General features: G+C 42.4%; 1 protein-coding gene across 5 annotated transcripts; it reads left to right on the top strand.

Annotated features, from left to right (window-relative positions):
• Window positions 1–256: 256 nt before the first annotated feature.
• Window positions 257–21,604, top strand: hipk1b (homeodomain interacting protein kinase 1b). 5 transcript variants are annotated; one of them, XM_085775924.1, is made up of 20 exons: window positions 331–612; window positions 2,668–3,401; window positions 4,705–4,896; window positions 5,564–5,745; window positions 5,869–5,992; window positions 7,035–7,154; window positions 7,389–7,475; window positions 7,622–7,806; window positions 7,910–8,060; window positions 9,010–9,196; window positions 10,085–10,203; window positions 13,301–13,435; window positions 15,152–15,312; window positions 16,170–16,241; window positions 16,362–16,532; window positions 16,811–17,037; window positions 17,147–17,256; window positions 20,794–21,033; window positions 21,073–21,354; window positions 21,385–21,604. In XM_085775924.1, exons 2-19 carry the CDS (start codon window positions 2,670–2,672, stop codon window positions 21,331–21,333), a joined length of 3,456 nt encoding a protein of 1,151 aa, XP_085632050.1. In that variant the 5' UTR covers window positions 331–612; window positions 2,668–2,669; the 3' UTR covers window positions 21,334–21,354; window positions 21,385–21,604. The 5 variants fall into 5 exon arrangements, with proteins under 5 accessions (XP_085632051.1, XP_085632052.1, XP_085632050.1 ...); XM_085775923.1 differs by having other exon boundaries at window positions 15,155–15,312; window positions 20,794–21,354; XM_085775922.1 differs by having other exon boundaries at window positions 20,794–21,354.
• Window positions 21,605–23,173: the final 1,569 nt, after the last annotated feature.

Below are 23,173 nucleotides of genomic sequence, written 5' to 3'. Positions count from 1 at the left end.
CATTTACGTCACGTCGATTTCTTTTTTACCGTAAACTACTGCGCACCCTTTTTCCCTCGGGGTCTATAACTACCTCAAATGTCACTTGACCCGTCTTTGGACAACGGATGTTTTGTGTGAAGGTTGTTTGATAAAATTCATATCGACAAAATCCTATTTTGATTCAAATCTGATAGAAAATAACGATCATTATAATTTCATCGTGCGCCAAATCTACGTCAGTTACGGTAGAAAACGGAAATGCCGTAAGAATCGCAGCTGATGAAGGACGTGGTTTGTTCCGGTGAAAAGTGAACGGGTTCTTCTCGCTGCTGCTTGAAGACAGACCGACGGTTTTAGACTAGACACTTATTATGTTTTAATCGACAGATGTATATATATATATATTAGGGCTAGATATTTTAGCTTAATAAGACAATGAAACCGTTGTGTTTTGCTTCTGAGAACCGGCCTCTGTGACGCCTTTTACCCGCTGCTTAGCTCTCCATCGACGGAAGAAACAATGCAGGCCTAGCGCTGGCTAACGGAAGCTAATCTGATAAAACGCTGGTGCAGTGGGATTTAAACCTTTGGACGAAGCCGTTTTTCGACGCTTTAAAAGCCTCCGATCCGGTATGTGACTATTCTTCTGTTATTACATATCGCTTTTCACATGGGCTGTGTCGTTTAAGCTTATTTTTTGTGAGTGAAACAGCTCATAATTTAACGACATAATTTTTCCACAAAGTTGAAGCCGTTAGCGTGTTAGCAGCACTAACGTTAGCGAGTTGAGTAACGTTTAGCTTGTTGATTTGTTTTTTATTAAAACTCAGTGTTGGCTTTATATATAATGTGGCATATATGGCACGATGACAGATTCATATTCATTTATTAAGACTGCACAATAAAGTCGGCAAAATTTGCTTTCGGTATAGCTTATTTCAAATGCACATAGTTTCTGTATTCGCAAAGAGAAAGCAGACATTACACAAACAGTAACAGGACATTCAACATAGACAGAAGTTGGCTAATTTTTTTCCTGCACAATATCTTTATTTGAGTTTTAAGCAGCGAAAAGAAATACAGTCTTTGACATTCCTGCAACATGTCATACAACACAGGTTAGCTGCCTTATTATGATGAAAAGACAACATAAAACAGAAACAATCACATAACTAGACCCATAGAGAACAACAACCAACATGCTTCCTCTGTTATTTAACAGATTATAAACAATTATAAAATTCTATAATGAAAAAAAATATTTGAGAGAAAAATAGAAAAGATAATAATTATAATAATAAAAGATGTTAATAATCACAATCTTGGAAACTGCTAGGCTATACTCGGAGCGATTAGTAATTGATTTGATTGAGCGTCCTTATAACATATTCAATGAACGGCCTCCATATATATTCAAATGTGCTGTTTAGCCTTCAGTATGTAAGTTATCCTTACAGCTGCCTAATTTAATCAATATAATTAATAGTGGTTATTACAGTTTTACAATTTTCCACTGTGATCCACCTTGACAGCTTACACCACAGTGGCAGCGACTGAACTTACATTCACTTTGTTTTTCTCGCAAGTGAAAATTGTCTTTAAGTTTCGTTTGGTACAGACATACAGAACATGTGCAGATAAGATTTATTATCCACCTTAATACAACAGAGAGTGAGTTAGTGAGTGTCCCTGCCAGCGGTTTAATTTATGAAGTAAAGATCACGTGTACTCTCCTTATGTAGTCACGTTTTGTTCTTGTTGTTGTCTTAATAGCTTGCGTGCATTATTTTTCTGGAAATTGAATATCTGTAGTTTAGATCAGGGAAAATACAGCCCGTTTTCCAAAAACACAGCCTCCCACATTTACTGTTTCCACGTCGTTTAAGCAGAGAGAGAGGGAGAGACTGGACCCAAACACACAAGGCCTTTTGTATTTGCACAGAGCGATTGTGCAAATGCATAACTCACATGGATATCAATGTCAACAGTGTGCTCTCAGCCTGATGCAGTCATGATAGATATATATTACAGTTTTATTGTTTTTATTGTCAGCTGTTAATGCATCCATACATTTCTAGAAAATGATAAAATCTTTTTAACTGATTAGACATTATTTACATAGCATGACAGTACTCAAATTACTGAAATAAAAAAAAACAACTCATTTTCCAGTTGCTTCTAGTTAAAACTGCAATTTACTACAAAGTCAATACATCATACTACGCCTGCACAATGTGCAAAAAAAAACAAACAACGTATTGCAAATATTTTGCTTATTCCCTTTTTGTTTTCACTGATGAAATTGTTAAAAATGTGGATTACAGATTATTTTTGTTGGGTCTCATTCCAGACAAATGTCTTCTTTGATGTCAGGAGTATTTGATTTATAGGCCATTACTCTAGTGCCACAATACTTATGATGGTGCAAGTGCATAACAGTGTAAAAAGTGTTTAAATTCCTCAAAACAAGTATATTTTTGGGCAGTTCATGCAGTGTGGGTATTGCTTCTGGCCATATTGTGATTTATATTACAGTTCTTGTGCAGCACTGCCTACATGAACCTTCATGTGGGCAGTGCTGCACAAGAACTGTAATAGAGATAAGATAATTAATTATGGTTCACCATATGTATCAAGATAATGTGATCTTTTTGTTTCATGTTATTCTCCTCTTTCTCTTTTCAGCTATGAGCTCTCAGCTGCAGGTCTTCTCCCCCCCCTCCATCTCCTCCAGTGCCTTTTGCCGCGTTAAGAAGCTGAAGGTGGAGAGCAACGTCTGGGATGTGTCCACCACCGAAGCTTACAGCTCCATAGCCGGCCAGTCGGCGTACACCTTCACCCCGGCTATGGCCGTGCCTCCTTTTGCCCCCTCCCTGGTCTTCCCTCCTGCTGCCCCCGGCTCGAGGGGTCAAGTGGTCGTGCGGGCGGCAGACAGCACCGGCAGTCTTCCCCGTGGCTCCAGTCGGCGCGTCGCTGAGCAGGCGACGTCCTCCTCTTACGCTCACACGGAGACGTCCTCTGAAACAAGGGGCCACCGGCACGGGCAGAAGAGAAAGATCGAGGAGACCAACGAAGGCAGCGGCAGCGGATGTGGAAGTGTCCAGATATTAGAGGAGCTCTCGGCCCCTGCAGCGACTTACTCCACGCGCACCGGCGGCGGTGGAGGAGGGGGCACCGGCCAGTCGATACCGCACTCGGCTCCAACCACCAAGAGCAGCAGCTCCAACGGGGAAGGGGATTACCAGCTAGTGCAACATGAGATCCTCTGCTCGGTTTCCTGCAGCTACGAGGTGCTGGAGTTCCTGGGAAGAGGCACGTTTGGACAAGTGGCCAAATGCTGGAAGAGGGGCACCAATGAGATTGTGGCTATAAAGATCTTGAAAAACCATCCTTCGTACGCACGTCAGGGCCAAATTGAGGTAACGAGACTTAATGCTATTGAAAAACTAAATATATAAGTGTATCCTGTTTTACTAATGAACTTGCATGTTCAGTGTTGGCTGCTTTTGAGTTTCTTTTCTTTTTGAATTCTGTCTTCGGGAGTTAAGTACTTTGACGATTGGAAATGGTTGCTAGATAGATAGATAGATAGATAGATAGATAGATAGATAGATAGATAGATAGATAGATAGATAGATTATTTTGATTTATTTTAATGTTTATTTAACAGGGACGATACATACAACATTGCCACAAAAAAAAGGGAAAATGCGATGCATATAAGACATCTAGCTTCAGCTAATTTGCAGTTTATAGATAGATAGATAGATAGATAGATAGATAGATAGATAGATAGATAGATAGATAGATAGATAGATAGATAGATAGATAGATAGATAGATAGATAGATAGATGGCCTTCATTGTCCCACAGGGAAATTAGTTTTCACAGTCTGCCATCACATGAACACACATAAACAATGCACAAACACTGAAAAACATTCACCCACCCCTCCGTATTTTAGGTGAAAAATTATCTAAGAAACCTCTAGCTTAAATTAAATATATATCTTGAGGCAGTTTATCAAAGCCGATCTTGCCTGTGTCATCATCTCCTTAGTGTTGCTAATGATAAGTTAAACTGTAGAAGCAGGATCCTATAGGAAAGTGTTTACATAGGTTCCAACTTGTCTGCAGACGCCTCAAAGTTGTTGTTTCTGTTGCTTGAGGCTGTTGCTCCCGATGTTAATTGCAGGGTGCACTAATGACACTCAGGCATTGTATTACATTGTAGGTTTTAAAATGAAACAGTCAGTGGCACTGGCATCCGCTACTCTGGGGTGTTCAAACCCCCCCTGAAACCTGGACTCCTGATTGGGTCCTATCGGTCGTGACTCTCAGTGATGAAAGCAAAACACAGATGATGAATTACAAGCCCTAATGACCTTGTTGTCTTTGCTAGCAGCTGTTGTGTCGTTGTGCAGTTGAGCTCTGAATTTTAACACTACGCATGCCTTTGCTGTTCATAATGTAATCTATTTAACTGTAGTGTAGACAGTGTTTTTCCTGTTTACACCATCACATGTATGTCAAGTGAAGTAATGTGTCATGTGACATGTGTGAAAACATATTAGCATGGATGTAGCCTCAGCAGTATTAATAATTTTGGAGCAAATGCAACTTGCAAACCACTGCAGCAGACCTGCTTGTAATAACATTATTATGCAGTTTATGGTGTGAAATGTCTGTGGTCACATGAAGTTGTTTTCTTTCTCTTTCGTAGGTGGGCATCCTGAACCGGCTGAGTGCAGAGAACGCAGACGAGTACAACTTTGTGCGTTCTTACGAATGCTTCCAACACAAGGGTCACACCTGCCTGGTGTTTGAGATGCTGGAGCAGAACCTGTACGACTTCCTCAAGCACAGCAAGTTCAGCCCGCTCCCTCTCCGGCACATCAGACCCATCCTGCAGCAGGTTGGTCAACACAACAGCCATTCATGTTTTTTAAAGACCCCCTAAACCAAAAATTTATTTTTTTGAAATTATTAAAATGCATTAAGCGAAGTCGCTAATTCATGAGTATTTTATATTTGAAAATGCAGTTTCAAAGCCAGAGTCTGAAAAGGTTGGATTCAGTTTTTCAGCAGCAACCAGTCAGGTTTAATACGTCATAATCCCTAGCAACCAATCCCGTAGATTATTTTTGCATCTCATTTGTTGTTCACTGTGATGGTGACACTTAACATCTACTTATACAGCCAGATGTTCAACAACAGTATCAGTGGATAACGTGGTCGAGAGGCTAAGATCTAAGTGCGAGCTTCATCGCCCCTCCGTCTCCCATTCCCCCACTGACGCGCACCGCCGTTACCGAGCATGTCATGATGCATTTGTGTACTCATGAATATTCATAGAACCTGGATTTTTCAATGAAGGAGAAATAGTAGACGTGTTTTTAGCCTCTTTTTTGTGGAAAACAATTTTAATCAAAAAAAGTCATAGCAGAGCGTTTTTATGAATTTTAAGATGCCTCTTTAGGGGGACTTTAAGCATTAAGTTATTTAATATAAATGCCTATTAATATTATTTTGCATCTAGTTTAGTCATCTAGTTTGATGTGTGTGTGTGTTTGTTTCTTTAGGTTGCCACGGCGCTGATGAAGCTGAAGAGCCTCGGTCTGATTCATGCAGACCTGAAGCCTGAGAACATCATGCTGGTGGACCCGCTCCGACAGCCCTACAGGGTCAAGGTCATCGACTTCGGCTCGGCGAGTCATGTGTCCAAGGCCGTGTGCTCGACCTACTTGCAGTCTCGCTACTACAGGTTGGTGGGCAAGACGTACAGTACATCTGTGCTATGTTAACCTAAATTAAACCTGTGTTGATGATGCAGCTTTGACTCCCTGTTGTTCTGGTTCCTTTAATCTTCTGTTTGCCGTCCGTCCAGGGCTCCAGAGATCATTTTGGGTTTGCCGTTCTGCGAGGCCATCGACATGTGGTCCTTAGGCTGCGTGATAGCCGAGCTGTTCCTTGGTTGGCCTCTCTACCCCGGAGCGTCTGAGTACGACCAGGTCAGTGCTAACGTCAGTGGAGGAGGATAAAGCTCAAAGAGGAGGGTTAATCTATAGGACAGAGTTAAGGCGGCGAGTTCTTACACAGAGCAGATCATAGAGGTACTGTAGGTGATTTGTTGACACACACATATGCCACGTTTCCACTACGTGGTACCGACTCGACTCGGCCTTTTTGCATTTCTATTACGTAAAAGTACCACTATTTATTTTAGTACCTGCTCGGCCGAGGTTCCAAAACGGGTGAAGAGGTACTAAAATGTGACGTGTAAACACAGATTTGTAACACTTCTGGATCTGTCAATTTGTACCTTTCATTTTTTTATGTAAATTGTTTTTTTTGTTTTTTTTTCATTCATTAATTCGGTATCTTTCATTTTTCCATGTAAATTTGTCTTTTTTCTTTTATATTTTTTATGTTATGCATTCCTGTATTATCTTCTTACTTTGAATACCTCCGCTGTTGTTGTTTTTTTTACATAGGGGAGGTATTTTCATAAGCCCTTTTTGGCTTCCCCCTCTCCTGCACAGTGTTTAATTTCATTATTTTCATTGTTTATGCAGGTTATATAATGTGCAAATAAAAAAGTAAAGTATCTGATTAAGTTAACCTGTAGCTGGAGATTTACTGCTGGCTGATTTAATTCCTTCTGGCAGATAAATGTTAGTTTTCTACAACTGTATCAGCCACATTAGTTTGTAAAGTGAAGCTTCAGATGTGAAGTGGACAGAACATCGGTGCTGCCTCGGGGCTCTGTACGTACAGATGTTGCCACATTTCAATAAATAAATGTTTTAAAATGAATAGATAAGTCTATATCAAATTATGACGACCGGCTACTTTAAAGGCGGTACTATCCTGTAATGGAAGCCCTCTCCTAGAATAGTACCTGGTACCAGAGCTGAGTCGAGTCGGTACCATGTAGTGGAAACGCGGCTATAGTTACAAGTGCTGTAGAAGAACAAGCATGACTACAAACTGTATGTTTACGTCTTATATTACTCATATCCATGACACTCACTGTTTTGTGTCTCTTTACAGATTCGTTACATTTCCCAGACTCAAGGCCTGCCAGCAGAGTATCTCCTGAGTGCCGGTACCAAGACCAGCCGCTTCTTCAATCGAGGCCCTGACTCCAGTTACCCACTCTGGAGGCTAAAGGTGAATAAAATCATTCATAAAATCATGCTGAATATTTACTCATATGTCAGACTTAATATTAAATGGCTTAATATGTCAGAATGAATAAATCTTGATGCTCCTTTTGATTACTTTTTTATTTGTTCAAGTTGATCTGCATCATTTGGATAAATGATATGATATGCATGTTCTTGAATATAGATTTGAGGACAGATACTTTCACTGTTGATTAATAGGTTATATATTGTTTTCCAGACCCCATCAGAGCATGAAATGGAGATGGGCATCAAGTCCAAGGAGGCCAGGAAGTACATCTTCAACTGTCTGGATGATATGATGCAGGTAGAGGGAGATTTGTCACATTACATTTAATACAGTCGACTATATAGTTTGATTTTTTTTTTACACTGTACAGTACACACACACGAAAAAGCAGGAAACTGATCAATCAATCTTTGACCAATCTGTGGTTTATTTCTGAATCCCAGGTCAACCTGTCGTCTCATCTGGAGGGGACGGACATGCTGGCTGAGAAAGCCGACAGACGAGAGTTCATAGATCTGCTGAAGCGGATGCTCCGTCTGGACGCCGACAAAAGGATCACGCCTACAAAAACCCTGGGTCACCCCTTCGTCACAATGAGCCACCTCATGGATTACCCTCACAGCTCCCAGTGAGTTCATGGACCCAAAGTTGTGAACATGAACTTGATGATTTAGTTGAGTGTTAATGTAATTAACTGAAACGCCGTCACTCTGCTCCACTCTCTCTCCCAGTGTGAAGTCGTGTTTCCAGAACATGGAGATCTGTAAGCGCCGGAGCTTCCATGACAGCAGCAAATCCCTGTACTCCACCAACGCCGTCCCCAGCGCTGCAGCCGGGAACCTCACTGTTACCTTCAGTAGCCAACTCAACCAGCATAACCAGGTATCAACGAGTCTAGGCGTCAAAAATAAGCTCTCATAGAACAAGGGATGGCTCTTTTTTTTTAATATAAAGCAGGTCAAGGCTCCATAGAAATACATACATCACAGACTGAACGACTCCCCCTTGTAATTGAAGTCACTACTTGATGATGTGCTTCCTGTCGATGGCGCCTAAACACAATGGGAAGTTCCACATTCTTTAGAAATCCTGTGCAGTTTCCCTCCACTGTGTCGCAGACAGGCAGACAGGCAGGCAGACAGGCAGACAGGCAGACAGGCAGACAGGCAGGCAGGCAGGCAGGCAGGCAGACAGGCAGACAGGCAGGCAGACAGGCAGACAGGGAAGAGATTAATCCTGGTTGCAGAGTTTCCTAAACGGCCACGCTCCACCTCAGGAATTATCTTTGAGAAGATGCAGCCGGCCCAGTCTTTGACTTTGCAGCTACACCTACCTTGACAACTTAATAGCATTAAATCTCTGCTAACCTCTCGGCCGCGGTGAATGGAGCTTGGTGTGTTGGATGTGCTCATGCATTCATCAACGCTGCGCCGGAAAATGAAACAGGAAACTGAAAATACTCAATCAAGATTGCGTAGAGGAATGAAATCACGTTTATCTATTGCAGCATTTCCTGCATGTCTCACTTTGTTGCTTTTTTGAGCTTTTTTTCTTTTATGTGTCATGATATATGTATTATGCAAACTACATCAGACAAAGCAGCTCTTCTTCTTGCACGCGCATTTCCTCTTTGATTTGATTTAGCACTGGCATGTGCAGAGTATAGATGTAGATGTAACTAATATAACTAATCTACAGCGTATATATAGAACGTATCCTCCAACAGACGGGAGACTAATAAGAACAGCACATCCTCATCCACAGTGGATTATATCAGAGGCCGCACGGCTCCGGTATTAATCAGTGGTGTGTTTTTTAATTTCCCTAACAGGTGCCTTCTGCGGGGGGAGCCGTGCCCTTGCTGAACTACCAGCCAGCTCTGTATCAGCAAGCGACCATCAACATTCCCGGGCTGGCTCAGCAGAGTGTCCCAATTCCAACGCGTCCTACTGGGCTGTGTAGTCAGACCGAACCCTTCCAGCAGACTCTCATCGTCTGCCCACCCTCCACTATCCAAGGTACATGATACAAATACAACAACAACAACAACAACACCAACAACAACAACAACACACGGCGCCTCAGTGTGGTTTAAGTTTGAAGACAAATCAAATGACAGGAAATCTCTCTGTGGCTTATTTTGATTTTGATCTGATTTGATTCACTGTGATTGTTCACTTTGATTTGTGTCAGCCTGTCTCTGCTGGCACTTTAATAATTACTTTTTTGTTATATCTACTTTTTAATTACCCCATCACTTCAACTGAAGTGCAGATACTGAACCGGAGTTAGGGGGGTTTAAGCAGCAACATAATAAGCATCAACTTGTTTCAAAGTCACGAATCCTGTGCTGTGTCTACATATGAATACTTCCATACTTACACTTAACATTTTGATTATGTTAAGTGCGTCTCGGTTGAAAAGTATGTCAAAATGCGGTGTACTGTAAGTACCCAGATGGTGCACTCATAACGGCCCAAAAGTTGAGTGTGGAACGATGGACCCTTCCCACCCTCAATGATCAATATAACATATGTTATATTCCGCTACGTAGCCAAGACGGCGATGATATGTTGATGCCAGTATGTTGATTTACATATGTAAATCAACATACTGGCAGGCCAATGTTTTCTACCAGTAACAGGAGCAGTGGCGTAATCTCCGCCTCGCACTGAACAGGTGGCCCACACAAGCAAAAAAAACAAACAAACAATAAAATAAAAGTAAGGAATTCATGATCGCTAATTGAAATTACAAACAAAAGGAGCTGGTAAATGTGTTGACAGGCAATAATAGCGGTCCAAAAAAGAAAAAGACGTTGGCAACCGTCGCGATCGATAGTCCAGTGAGTGAACATTATTTTATTTATCTCACATTGTTTTTGTTGTTGTTATGTCCGTTTCCAGGGCTACAGCCATCCAGTAAGAGTTCCAGTTTCCCTGTGAGGATGGATAACTCTGTACCTATAGTACCTCAGAACCAATCTGCTCAGTCGTTGCAGATCCAGCCAAGTATGCTCACACAGGTAAGGCTTCGTGAGGTGTGTGTGTGTGTGTGTGTCAACCTCCAGTTGTTTGTGAGCTTGTGTTGTTATATAATACATGTATTGTGTAATATTTATTGAAATGTTTGAACGTACCATCATGACGCAACCCCTTTTGTATTTTTTTCCCTCTGTCATTTTCATTTTGGGGTGTGACCATCACAGTCCAATCACTGTCACAGCTCAGACCTTTGTAACCTTTCTACAGGATCAACCCTTCGAGAACGTTGCTGCACCTTTTGTCCGTTTCCAATGCAGCGGCTGTAACCCTACGAGTTACAGGAAGCTCACAGTCTGTATCGGAAAAATTGCAGGAGTGATTTACTATCAACAATCCTCTCTGGCTCATGTTCCCACTTATCATATCAAATTCAGCTTGACGCAGCAATCGCAGTGCTGCGGTTCAAAGTGGTGTCGAATGGGTCGGGGTGCGTCGTCTGACCTTCGTCTCAACCGGGGGTTTCGACCCCTAGCTTGGTTCTCTTGGAGATGGAATTGAAACAGACGTTAAACGGATAGTTCAACATTCTGGCAAATTGGCCCATTGCCATAATCCCTATAGTCTCAGGAGTAGGTTCGTTATCTTTGATTGTTGGACAAGTTGTGACCTGCACATTCACCACGCTATGAGATAATAACGGAACATTGAGTTGTTTTAGAGGCAAATTCAGGGACTGCTTGCAGGAAAACGGCGCCCGACGGGAACGCGCATCAGCAGTTTTGCATGAATTTACTTTAAAAAACAACTCCGTCTCGTAACGTTCTGTTATTATCTCTTAGCGTGGTGAATGTGCAGGTCACAACTTGTCCACCAGAGCGTTTTGGAGTTGTTGGATTGTGTATTTGATGAGTTTGATGAGGGAAACCAAGAAATCCCATTAACCTCCGTAGCGTAGCTCTGAGCAGCTCACAGCTCTGCTCCGCCGTTGTAAAAATAGCTTGCACCGACAATTAACGGTAACGAACCTACTCCTAAAACTATAAAGATTATTGCAATGGGCTAATTTGCCAAAATGTTGAACTATCCTTTTAAAATGTCCTCAAACCCAACTCCCCAAAAGTAGAAGGAGAGAGAATTGGAGAAAAGAAAGGGATAAAATGTGAGAGAAGTGGGGGAAAAAATGAACACGCTGCAAAGAGAAAGCACACATGACTTGTGTAATGCAACTGTAACAGGACTTATTATGTAATTCTGTGTAGCTCTTTTGTTTTTTTTATGTAATTTATGGAAAGTACACCGGCTCACAATGACACCCAAGGTGACAGACGACTGACTCATCTGACGGATCCATGTGGGTTGAACCAGAGTGAACAGAGCTGCAGCGTTTTGCACGGCACACTGTGGTAGGAGGTGCAGTGGGGGGAAAACGAGGGGTTTTTACAGCAGTGTACAATTTTCATTTTTACACCATTCAGTTTTCCTCGACAGTGCACACAACACAAGCACATGTTTTGTTTTTTTTGTCAAGGTTGCCATCAAAAATCTGGCAGCATGGATGAATGATGTGTCATTAGCACCAAGCTGGGAGCAGCGGTGCCCAGTGTTGGATAAATGAGTCCATCTAAACGGTCTCCCTGTTGGGTTTTCTCCTTTCATTCCCTGCTCCCCCACTGCTGCCAGAGGAGCCGGCCAAAGTTTGAAGGAGAGAAGGGGCGGATTAAGATCTTCAATAAGAAATGAAAAAAGAAAAAAAAAAAGTTTTTCCAGTGAGGATGTTGGTTATTTCAGTGCATTTTGGGGCGACTTGAGCTTTTGAAATAACAGAAGTGTGTGTGTGTGTGTTTTTTGTTGTTTGTGTTTCTGATGATTGCATCCTGCCTCTCACTCTGGGCCAGGCCTCCTTTTTTTTCTTTTTTTAATTTATTCCCAGTGTCCTGCCTGGGATGGAGGCCAGATGTGTAGTGAGTGCAGGCAGGAGGAACGAATCTGGCACAGAAAAAAGCTAAAGTTAATTGCCGTTCACTAAAAATGAGGAGTAATTGCAGCGCCCTGCAGAGGTCAGGTGTCCAGATGGCCGCTGGTGGAGGAACGAGCGTGCATCTCTTTGCACAGCTGGGTTTTTTGAATTATTTTTTGGTATATACAGCTCTGGAAAAAATTAAGAGACCACTTGAAAATGATCAGTTCCTCTGGTTTTACTATTCATAGCTATGTGTTTGGGTAAAATGAACACTTTTGCTTCATTCTATAACGTACTGACAAAATTTCTCCCAAATTGGAAATAAAAATATTGTCATTTAGAGCATGTATTTGCAGAAAATGGCAACTGGTCACCTTGTATGATGCAAAGAAAACAAGTTCATATTCATTTTAAAACAGCACAACACTACTTTTTAAACTTAGCAAGAGTTTAGAAATCAAAATTGGTGAAATAATCCCAATTAATCACAGCAGTGTTTTTTTTATTTTTTTTTTATTTATAATCTTTCTTCCTTATTAAATATGATTTGGTTCAGATGATCAGCTAAGTAGAGTGAGGTGTGCTTGTGTTGGAGTTCAATAGACACTGGAATCGATGGCTGCCAAACATGTAGAGAAGCTGGTTTATTAAAGCAGAAGTAAGCGGAATATTTGTGTTAATATAAGTCTTAAATAGTTATATCTTCCGACAGCAATCACTTACATAGAGTGTTTGGTCCGAAACACGGGTCTGTCAGTCACTCTGCTCTGCTGTAAGCCGAGGAGAAAACGTTTAGTATACTTCCTTGTATCCTACAACCTTTATCCAATGAGGAGAGAGAACGGCATAAAGGGGCGGTCCTCTCTGTGTGAGCAGCCAAGGGATGCGCGTGAATGTGGTGACGTAGGGACGAGGGCGGGGATTGCTAACTCCATCTGCTGACAGGAAGTTAGCCAAAACCACCGGATCGCTTACTTCTGCTTTAAGAACATTTTGGAGTGGTCTCTTTATTTTTTCCAGAGCTGTATTTATTCATTTATTTATTTATTTATCCGCTCCGTCCCTCCGTCTCAATCAGATTCAGGACGTAACTTTTTCATCCTACCCTAACGCTGCTCCTCCCCTATCCCCCCTCCCTCCCTCCTTCCCTCCTCCTCCTCCTCCTCCTCCTCCTCCAGGGTTCCTGCACACCCCTGATGGTGGCCACCCTGCACCCACCCTCAGCAGGCTTAGCCCCCCAGTATTCCCTGCCCCTCGGGCTGGGGGCCGGGGTGGGTCGGCCCACCCTCCTGGAGCACACAGCCACAGTGCTGGTAAAGCAAAGATGACACCACCACCTACCAATCCCCTCCTCCACTTCCCCCCCTCCACCTCCTCCTCTCCCTGAAGAAAGACATGCACATGCACACTCCCTCTACCACTAACAACGCCATCTCTCCTCTCTCCTGCCCCACTTTTCCACCCCCTTTTTAAAAAAAATATTTTTCTTTTCATTTGTTTGCAATTCTTCCTCTCCCTCTGTGCCACACCACGTTGTATGGGGACAGTCTTGGTTTTATTTCTTTATGTATCACATCTCTACGCCTTCCCTCCTCTCATGTGGACTCGTCGTGGTCGTCAGAATCACGTCGTTCAATGCGTATTAATCGGAAAATCAAACTTTTTTTTTACATATATACTATAACAGGGTTCCCACGCGTCCTGGAAAATCTGGAAAACCTGGAAAATGTTTGACCAATTTTCCAGTCATGAAAAACACATGGAAAATGAGGAAAACAAGTCAAATGTCCTGGAAAAGCTCAGCTACCGGAGCTCTATTTGACTTTTTCAGACCCTGCTAAGGATTTCGTTTTCCCAAAAAAAAAAAAAAAAATACATGTTTGTGGTGTTCTTTGATAAATTTGTCATCATTTCTAAACATTTAAGAGATTATTTCATAAGTTAGAGCCATAGACTGCACATCTTTAAATCAGACTTCTGGGAGAGAGAATGAGAGGAAAGAGGAATAAACACAGAAACAAACTGATTAAATGTACAATATAAGGTATCATTGTCAAAAAGAACACTTCTCCAAAGCTTGAACGGGACAGGGATGAATTTCAAGAGAAGAGTGGGAACCCTGTATAACCATTATTCCTTCTAGAGTTCATGTTTTTTTGTTTTATTTTTTATTTCCCCTTTTTATTTAAACCAGAATTGACTAAATTTTTTACAATCTCTCCACTCCAGACGACATCCCCCCCTCCTCCCCCCATTCACACACTTTCTCATCCCCACTCCCACAGTCTCTCCCCATAGGTGTGCTGCTGAGGGCATGATGGAGCGCATGTGTTGCTGAGTTGGTCTGCGCTTTGCTTGCAGCTTCTCTTGTCCTGTCCATCCCCTGATTTCAGCAGAGGGAGGCTGCAGCTCCAGAGCTAAACACTAAATCCATCCTCCACAGCCCGGCTCTCTGACACACGTCTCTTGTTTCAGCCCCCAGAACATGTGGCATGCCTTCCTACCCCTCCTCCTCCTCCTCCTCCTCCCTCTCCTCCTCCTCCTCCCCAAGACGGCTTATCAGCAGACTGTTTGGCCTCAGTGAACTAAACTAATCTCTCTCTTCAGTGTTTCTTCTTTAACAGGCACCGTGGTTCTGTGTATATACTTTGTCTTTTTATATCCGATCTGATGATTTTTACAGTGTCTCATCGTCTGTTGCTTTGCATGATGTCATCCTGTGGATTTGTTGCAGGGCTATGCTATAATAATAATAATAAGGGAATGGCTTGGGAAAGGTTTGCTCGCTTTTATATCCAGCTTCTGTGCTTTTTTGCCTGTAGAAGAGATTGCCCATTGTGTTTTTGTTTTTGTTTTTGCCTCTTTGTCTTTCGGTCTTTTGGATTTGTTTCTCAGCATGGCTCAGTTTGTCTGGCCCATTCCAATAAAAATAATGATCAAATGATTTTTTATTGTCGATTTCATAAATAGCCCCCAATCCTGGATTTATTACGTGTCCTTAAAGTGTGCGTGTCTGTTGTTCTTCTCAGCAGGCCTGGCCCACTGGCACCCAACAAATCCTCATCCCGTCGTCGTGGCAGCAGGTCCCGGGCGTGGCCATCCACAGCTCGGCCCACCAGTCGAACGTCACCAACTCCCCGCTGGAAACGCTTCACTCGGATGCAAATGCACAGCAGGGCCACAGCTGGAGGTCAGTGTTGACAGACGCACAACAAACAACAAAACACAGGATGTTCTGGATTTCTAGAGTCAATTTAAAGGGATAGTTCACCCAAAATTCAAATTTCACTCATTATCTACTCACCCTCATGTCGACTAAGAGCTGTGAGAAGTTTCAGAGTCCTCTGTGCCTTCTCAGAGTTACGGGGGGGGTCCGCGCAGCAGTATTTGTCCATATAATGGTTGTGAATGGATACCACTTTTCTTTGTCCAAAAAGACACACCAAAAAACATCCAAATACCTCCATACTGCTCGTCTGTAATGTACCTCTTGAATTGAAGCCCCGACATGAGAAATTGTTCCGCCGGTGACACAGGAAGAGCAGTGAACTGAGACACTGGGAGCTTCCGCTACAAACAAGCTTAAAATATAGACTTATTACATTTTTTTCGGAACAATTTCTCATGTTGGGGCTTCAATACAAGAGGGACATTACAGACGAGCACTATGGAGGTATTTGGATGTTTTTTGGTGTGTCTTTTTGGACGAAGAAAAGTGAGCTCCGTTCGCAACCGTCATATGGACATGCAGTGCTGCACCGAGCCCCGCTGTAACTCCGAGAAGGCACGGAGGACTCTGAAAATTCTCCCAGCCCTTAATCGACATGAGGGTGAGTAGATAATGAGTGAAATTTGAATTTTGGGTGAACTAACCCTTTAAAGACTGGGATCAAAGGTAGATTTTGAATGAGTCACAGTATAATCAGTATATCTTTGGTTTAATGCGGCTCCTCCTCATTTTATCGGGATAATAATCTTTCTTTGGTTGTTGAACTTTCATATTCTCATTTCAACAGTGTTGACTTGTCTGTTCTTTGACCCTAACAGGGGCTCAACCCAGGGCAGGACTCAGCAGGAGAGGAAGAAGGTGAAAGCCCGACGTGGAGAGAACAGAAACAGGTTGGTGCAGCTCTGCAGTTTTTTAATTATAACAATTAACACAGAATGGATAGGAATTTTTTTTGTGACATTTTCTCTGCTTCAAACTGATTTGCATTTTCTTTTTTTGTTCCTCTATAGGGGTTTATCTGCTGCGTCATTACTCAGCAGCAGCGGCGTGACCCCGCCCAGCGCCAGCGCCACATTGTCTCAGCCAATCATCATCTCCGACACGCCCAGCCCGGCGGTCAGCATTATCACCATTCACAGCGACACCGACACAGAGGATGAGCGCAAGTTTCATCCGGCGAGGTGAATAAAAATATGAATTCCTCTGTTTTAAACAAATATGTTTTTTTATCCGAGTTCCTATTGTTGCTTCACAACCTGCAACAGGTCGAACCAGATATTTTTCGCTTTGAAACTCCCCATTATCCTGCTACACTCTGACACTGCCGTGACCTTTTCGTGCCAGAGCTCTAATGATAGACGCTGTCATTTTGACACCTTGTCTTATTCATGTTTTGTTTTGCTCATCTCATATCCCCACAAACACCTGTTAAATAACAACATTCCCACCTTTCACACAGTGTCGGCCTGAGCCAGCGCACCAATGTCATCAGCTGTGTGACGGTGCACGACTCGGACTCGTCCACGGCGAGCCCCCTGACTCCGCTGCCACGCACGCTCAACCCAGCCAGCAGCAGCAGCAGCACCGCCTCGTCACGCCAGGTGAAGTCTCTGGCCGTGGTGGCGCCTTCAGTCAAAACCCAGGGCTCGGAGCGAGGAGCCGCTTCACGTGGACGCGTAGAGACCGGTGAGGGTCGCTCGAGGGTTTCCCCCCCCAAAGTGTATTACAGGCCTGTATGTTAGTAGTTATGTAATAGATAAAAATAATTTAACTCTTGTAACTCGTGATCCCCCAGTGAACTACATGAAGCCGAAGAGATCCAGCCGACAGCCGTGCAGCTCGGGGGAGAGTCTGGAGCGTCATGGACTGGTGCCAAGCCAGTCACACCCCTTAAACCTCAGCCAGGTGAGTCTGTATTTATGTCGGTATGCTGGCAATTAATCTTTATTTGCATTTCAGTTGAATACTTAATAGTAATGTGTCATTGTAATGAATGCACTGGGAGGGGGGAGGGGGGAGGGGGGAGGACTACGCCCTCTCCCATCATGTGGATCAACATGAGCCAGAGCTTCAGCTGTAAGAGTTGATGCAGCTCTGTGTTGAGCAACATGTAACCACGTATAAAGCTCCACCAAGGGTAAATACATAATAAAAATCCATAATGAAAGATTTTGAATTATTATTTATTTTTTTGCAAAAGTCAAACACTAAACCTTGACTTTTCTTTATACACTTGTAAACATTTACACCGAGGATTCATGACTTCTGGTTTAGAAAGAGAAGCAGCTGCAGGCTGGTCTATTTGCTGCGGCATCAACTTGTGTCCACTCCACGTGTCATAAAAAAAGGTCCAAAGTGCTATCTGCTGGACAAACAGTGTTATGACAGATAAGAGTTTGTAAATGACCTGAAATAAAATTCAGCATTTTATGCTCTGTAGTTTATTTTATGCAGATCTCTCAGCCTGTGTTTTTCCAGACCAACAAAACAGACTCGTCTAAAAATGTCTGTTTATGAACTGAAATATGAGGTCGAGGTCAAGTCCGTGAGAGAAACGTATCTGAAACAAGTTCAACAGGACAGTTAAAGGAGCGGTATGTAAGAATGTGGCCAAAATTGTTGCTGCAAAATTCAAAACATTTCCCTTCCCCTACCCCCCAGACTCAAGGTTGTCAACCCAGAGGCTGAAATGCCAACATGTAAATTCATGATTTGCGGTCTACAAAAAAAAAAGTTTAATGCAAATTATTCTGGCTGTACTATTGTTGTTGGTGAGTTCAGTATGTTATATGAACATTATTCCTGAGTCTCTATAAGAAGGATTTTATGGCCAGTTGCTTTAGATTTCTTACATATTGTACCTTTAAAGAGAAGAAATCTACATTTCTGCTACAATAAATACATTCATAAGACCTTTCATAAGGTGTTCCTAATGCATCACAACGGCTTCATGAGGCATGACTCAGCATTCATACATCGGGTTACACTGCTATGGAATAATGACCTGGACAATTTTTTCAAAATAAAAGTCCCCTAGTTGCACCTGGAAAGACAAGAACAAAATTCCCCCTTATTCAGCTTCTATTGCAATGAATTATAGATTATAAATGTAATTTTATATGTCACTTTACAAGGCTTCATAAGGGCTAGGAGTTATTCGTAAATCTTTCATGGATGGCTTTAGCTTATGAATGTTACTTTGTATGTCACTTTACTATACAGCTGGTGAAGGATTCATAACTTAAAGGAGAATTCCGGTCATTTTTGATTTGTGTTTTTGCATGTAGTCACTCACCTCAGATAGCCGAACTCTGAAACGTCCTGGAAAGACATTACTATGGGTGACCATCAGGACAATGATTTGGTGGTCAAAAATGACTGGAATTCTCCTTTTATGGCACATGATGCTGCCACTGGAATGGTTTGGTGTCTGGGTTACTTAGTTTGCAACAAAGCAAACAATGCATCAATTCTGCATACATGACTTTAATTTAGTCTTTGCACAAGTTGGTATTTTATCCCTCCCAGTAAGCCTACTTCCAGGTGTGATAAAGGGACTTCTGATGAAACATCTGGGTAACACACTACGCACCACAGCCTTCATGAACCATTGCAATAGAAAGCTTTTTGTTCTTTTATTTCCTGGTGCAATTAGGGGACTTTTATTCCATAGCAATGTAACCCGACGTGTGAATGTGAAGCTGTATAAAATTAATTATGAACACCATATGAAAGGTCTTTCTCATCGATGTGCACCCACCCAAGTAAAGAAGATACAGACATTTCCTCTTGCTTTTCTCCAGAAGAGAGAGAGAGATGTTTTACCTCTTCAGTGACTCTAAACAAACAATTTGAGGAGGAAACAATTTGATGCTGAACCACCCACGGCTCATAAATATTTGCAGCAAGCATTCACAAACACGCAACAGCAGCGATATAAAGAGTCACAAGGCCCAAAAGGAAAAAAACGGTTTGGAACGAATTTTATTAGTTTGTGAAAAGCAGCAGCTTGACATCGTAAAACATCAGTAAGCTTCCACTGAGAAGAGTTCAAACAAAAACCAGTCGAGCTAAACTTCAGAGCTTCATTTTGAAGTGTAGTGAAGCTCCCAGAGGTCGATCTGAAGAAACAAACATCGTGTCGTCAAGGAAATTTGAAATTTTTCTCTCTTTACAAACGTCGGATAGTTTCTGAATTTGTTTTTATTTAGTTTCCAACCTGTAGGTTTTACGTTAAAGGAACAATAACTTTAAATCTTAAATTTCATCACATTTACGTCCAGATGCTCCAGTTATAATTGATCGGTTCACGTTCATTCCAAAAATTTTAATCATTGATGAGGTTTCTGTCAATTCTGAATGTTTTTGTGGTTTTTATTGATTTTATGTCATTGCACTTTTTTGATTTTATAGCATTTGCATCTCCTGACGCGTTTATATCAACTCAACATTGACATATCTTGGGTGCAGGACTTTTTTTTTTTTTTTTAAGTATATTTTTTGGCTTTTTTTTTATGCCTTTATTTGATAGCCATAGTAGAGATAGACAGGAAAGGGGGAGGCAGAGAGCGGGGGAATGACACGCAGGAAAGGTCCGCCCGACGCGGGACTTGAACCGGGGACGCCCGCGCCGAGGACTGCAGCCTCTACATGGGGCGGCCGCCTCAACCACCCCGCCAAAAACATCCTGTCAGCATTTTGGTTGTGTTACTGCTTTTTTTTTTTGTAAGGAAGCCTTCTGTTGACAAATTTTAATATTTTTGATCGGCCAACAGAACACTGTGAAAAAACATTGATCACGGGGCGTCGTTTAGCTCAGTTGGTAGAGCTGGCGCCCCATATGCAGAGGCTGTAGTCCCGACTCACGTTGCATGTTGTGCCCCGTCTCTCTGCCTCCCATTTCCTGTCTCTCTCTTGACTATACTATCGATTAAAGGCGAAAAAGCCCCCCCAAAAATATATATATATAATGATCATACTCCAGTTTGATTACTGGATGTCACTTTTTCAACAGTCAAGTAATCAAACTGACATTTAAAGGGTTAAAATCCTTTAAATAGTTGAACGTTTGGCAGTACTGGGATGGGCTGAAGTTTGTGAAAAGCAGCAGCTTGACATCGTAAAAGTTGTTTTTTTTTAAAGAGAATTAATCTGTCATGTTTTTATCACGATATTTTATTGTTCTTAATGACTTAATTAAGGGTGGTAATTTGATGACTTGTTGACTGAAATGACGCTTCTTCTTTATTCTCATGTTTCAATAAAGGTTGAAAGGGAAAAAGTGAATTCTTGAAGCTTTCACAATCACCTCATCAAACATGCCTGTGGTTTTCCCACCTCCTTGCTGCAGCATGTTGACGTTGTGTTGTGCTTTTTGTGTGTGTGTGTGTGTGTGTGTGTGTGTGTGTGTGTGTGTGTGTGTGTGTGTGTGTGTGTCTCCAGGTTCAGCCGGTGGTGTCTTCATCTCAGGAGCGTTCGGGGGCGTCCAACAGCGACTCTTCTTCATCTTCTTCTTCTCTGCGTCGCCAGCAGACGTTCCCTCCGGCCGTCTCAGCCTCTCACTACAGCTTCCCCGAGGTGTCGGCCCTGACGTCGGCCTCGGCCTCGGTCCCGGGCCCCGGCCTCTACTCCTACCCGGCCTCCACCGCCCTCTCCTCGGCCTCGCAGGCCATGGAGCAGCTGCTGGGCCGCGGCCATGCCCACGGCCACCACGGCGGCCACGGCGGCCACGGCAACCACCACGGCCACTCCCCCTCCTCCGCCTATGCAGCAACGTACACCTCATCCTCCTCCTCGTCCTCCAGGAGAGACTCCTCGGCCAGTCGCAGGGACTCGGTCAGCAGCCTGCTGCACGGCCTCCCCGCCGCCTACCAGCATCAGTTCGCCGCCGGCTCGCCCTACGTCAGCGTGACGCCGCGCGCCGAGGCGTACAGTGCCTACCAGCTGAGCCCCCGGCGCCTCACGCAGTACCCGTACCTATAGGGAACCACACTCACACACACACTCACACACTCCTACAACAACACACACCACACCTGGAACAAAGAAAAGAAAAGAGTCTACTTCCCCTCATGCTTTCATCACAAAGGGACATTTAAACTGTATTTCTAAGTAGATTAACTGTTGGTCACTTATTCGTTTGCTGCTTTTGTCCACAAGGCAGAACTTCACCTCCGAACTGTGGACTGTTTAAGTGTTTTTGAAATGTTCTTTGGTATTATTTGATATTGTATCATTTTCCTTTTTTTTTTTTTTTCCTTCTCCTTTTTAAAGATATTGTTTATAGCTCATATTTTACCCCCCCCCCCCCCGACCTCCTTTGGTTCAGGCTTGGTTATGGCGTACATGAGCTGCAGGAAGTGACGTAGAACCTCACCGAAAATCGTTGAGAACTCCCGACTGGTTAGGTTTAGTAAAACTGACATGTACAGGTGTAGAATAGGGTAAGTAAGTGAAAAGTAAGTGAAGCCATTGGTTGGGTTTAGGCACAGATAAGTAAAGATTGCATGTTGTCTATGACGTCACTTCCTTCAGCTCATGTACTCCATCTAGCAACAACCCCCTCCTCCCCCATTTTATCTTATCCAGATACAATTAAGGCATTGTGGTAAAAAAAAACAAAAAAAAAAAACATGTTTTACATCTGTTTATCTTTAGGTTTTGTGTGAAGAGAGATTTTTCCCTCCTGTCACAAGCTGCGACGACACTTTAGGCGACGTCTGACTCAACGAGGCTCGCGAAAAAAAGCTGACAGAGCGAGTTACAAGTCACGAGCCTCGTTACAAAAGTTTCTCACACTAATCCGAGCGAGGCCCTGTGTGTGTGCGTGTGTGTTTTTTCTTTTTAGCTAATATAATAATGACTGTACCTTTAACCATGTCTCTTGTTTACTCACAACAAATATGTCTTTTACTATGTTTAAATTATGTTTTATGTCAGTGTGAGGTTAGAGGAAGAGGAACGTCCATGAAGATGTGGAACGAGAGGAAGGCGTGGTGAAAACTGTGATGGATACATGTTAATTTAAGTGCACATGTGATATAGTCTGTTAATGTAGTGACAGTGTTTAGGCAGGATTAAACATGTCCTTTTTGTTTTTATCTGCATCAACTGAGTGCTGAATGTATTTATGAAGTACAGAGAAGTGGGATCTCAGAAAGCTTTTGTTTTTAAATTGTTTAAAAGAAAAACAATAAGAAAAAAAAATAATTGAATCTTCTTTCCCTGTTTTATCTCCTCAACTAATATGAAAAAAAAAAGAAAAGAAAAAAAAAAAGCCAGTTACACATGGACCGAAAAAATATCTGTGAACCCTGAGTGTGTAGGACCTGCTCATTATCAAAGTGGATTTAAGGCCAGTTTTATTCCCCAGGACTTTGGAAATGTTTGTTAGAAAGTTTTTTTTTTAAGGAAACGACCCACACTGCTGTAGAACGACTGATGGTTATGAGAATATGCAAATTAATTGTTTTTATAATACACACACACAGGTAACGACAGTCACTGTTCATCAGACTTCAGCAGCTTCTCCTGCCTCCATCCTTAGTTAAAGGAGGTGAAACTTTCTGTGGGTTTGGAAAAGCTTTTTTTTTGTTTGTTTTATCATTTTCTTTTTTCTTTTTTTTTTTTTGGAAAGTAAATTCTTCCCTGTTGTGTTTGCATCAGTTTTGTGTTGTAAATGTCTTGAAAATTTAACTGTATCTCATCTTAACATAGTATAGTTAAGAGGCTATTTGGTAGAACTAATTCAGGGAAAAAAAAAAAAAAGGTTTCAGCTCAAATAATCCACTGTCACTGTTTTCAATAAAATAACCACAAATTC

The sequence above is a fragment of the Trachurus japonicus genome, chromosome 5, assembly GCF_045865225.1.
Source record: "Trachurus japonicus isolate A0001 chromosome 5, Traja_1.0".
Lineage (NCBI taxonomy): Eukaryota > Metazoa > Chordata > Actinopteri > Carangiformes > Carangidae > Trachurus > Trachurus japonicus.
Note: the sequence above shows the minus strand (reverse complement) of the source record. Positions and strands in the feature narration are given on the sequence as shown.

Bases quoted from the DNA above. Each gene is read 5' to 3' on its own strand.
- hipk1b (XM_085775922.1), top strand. From the start codon at position 2,670: ATGAGCTCTCAGCTGCAGGTCTTCTCCCCCCCCTCCATCTCCTCCAGT. The intron at 15,313-16,169 runs GTCAGTGTTGAC...TGACCCTAACAG, and splicing joins CAGCAGGGCCACAGCTGGAG to GGGCTCAACCCAGGGCAGGA. The intron at 17,257-20,793 runs GTGAGTCTGTAT...GTGTGTCTCCAG, and splicing joins ACCCCTTAAACCTCAGCCAG to GTTCAGCCGGTGGTGTCTTC.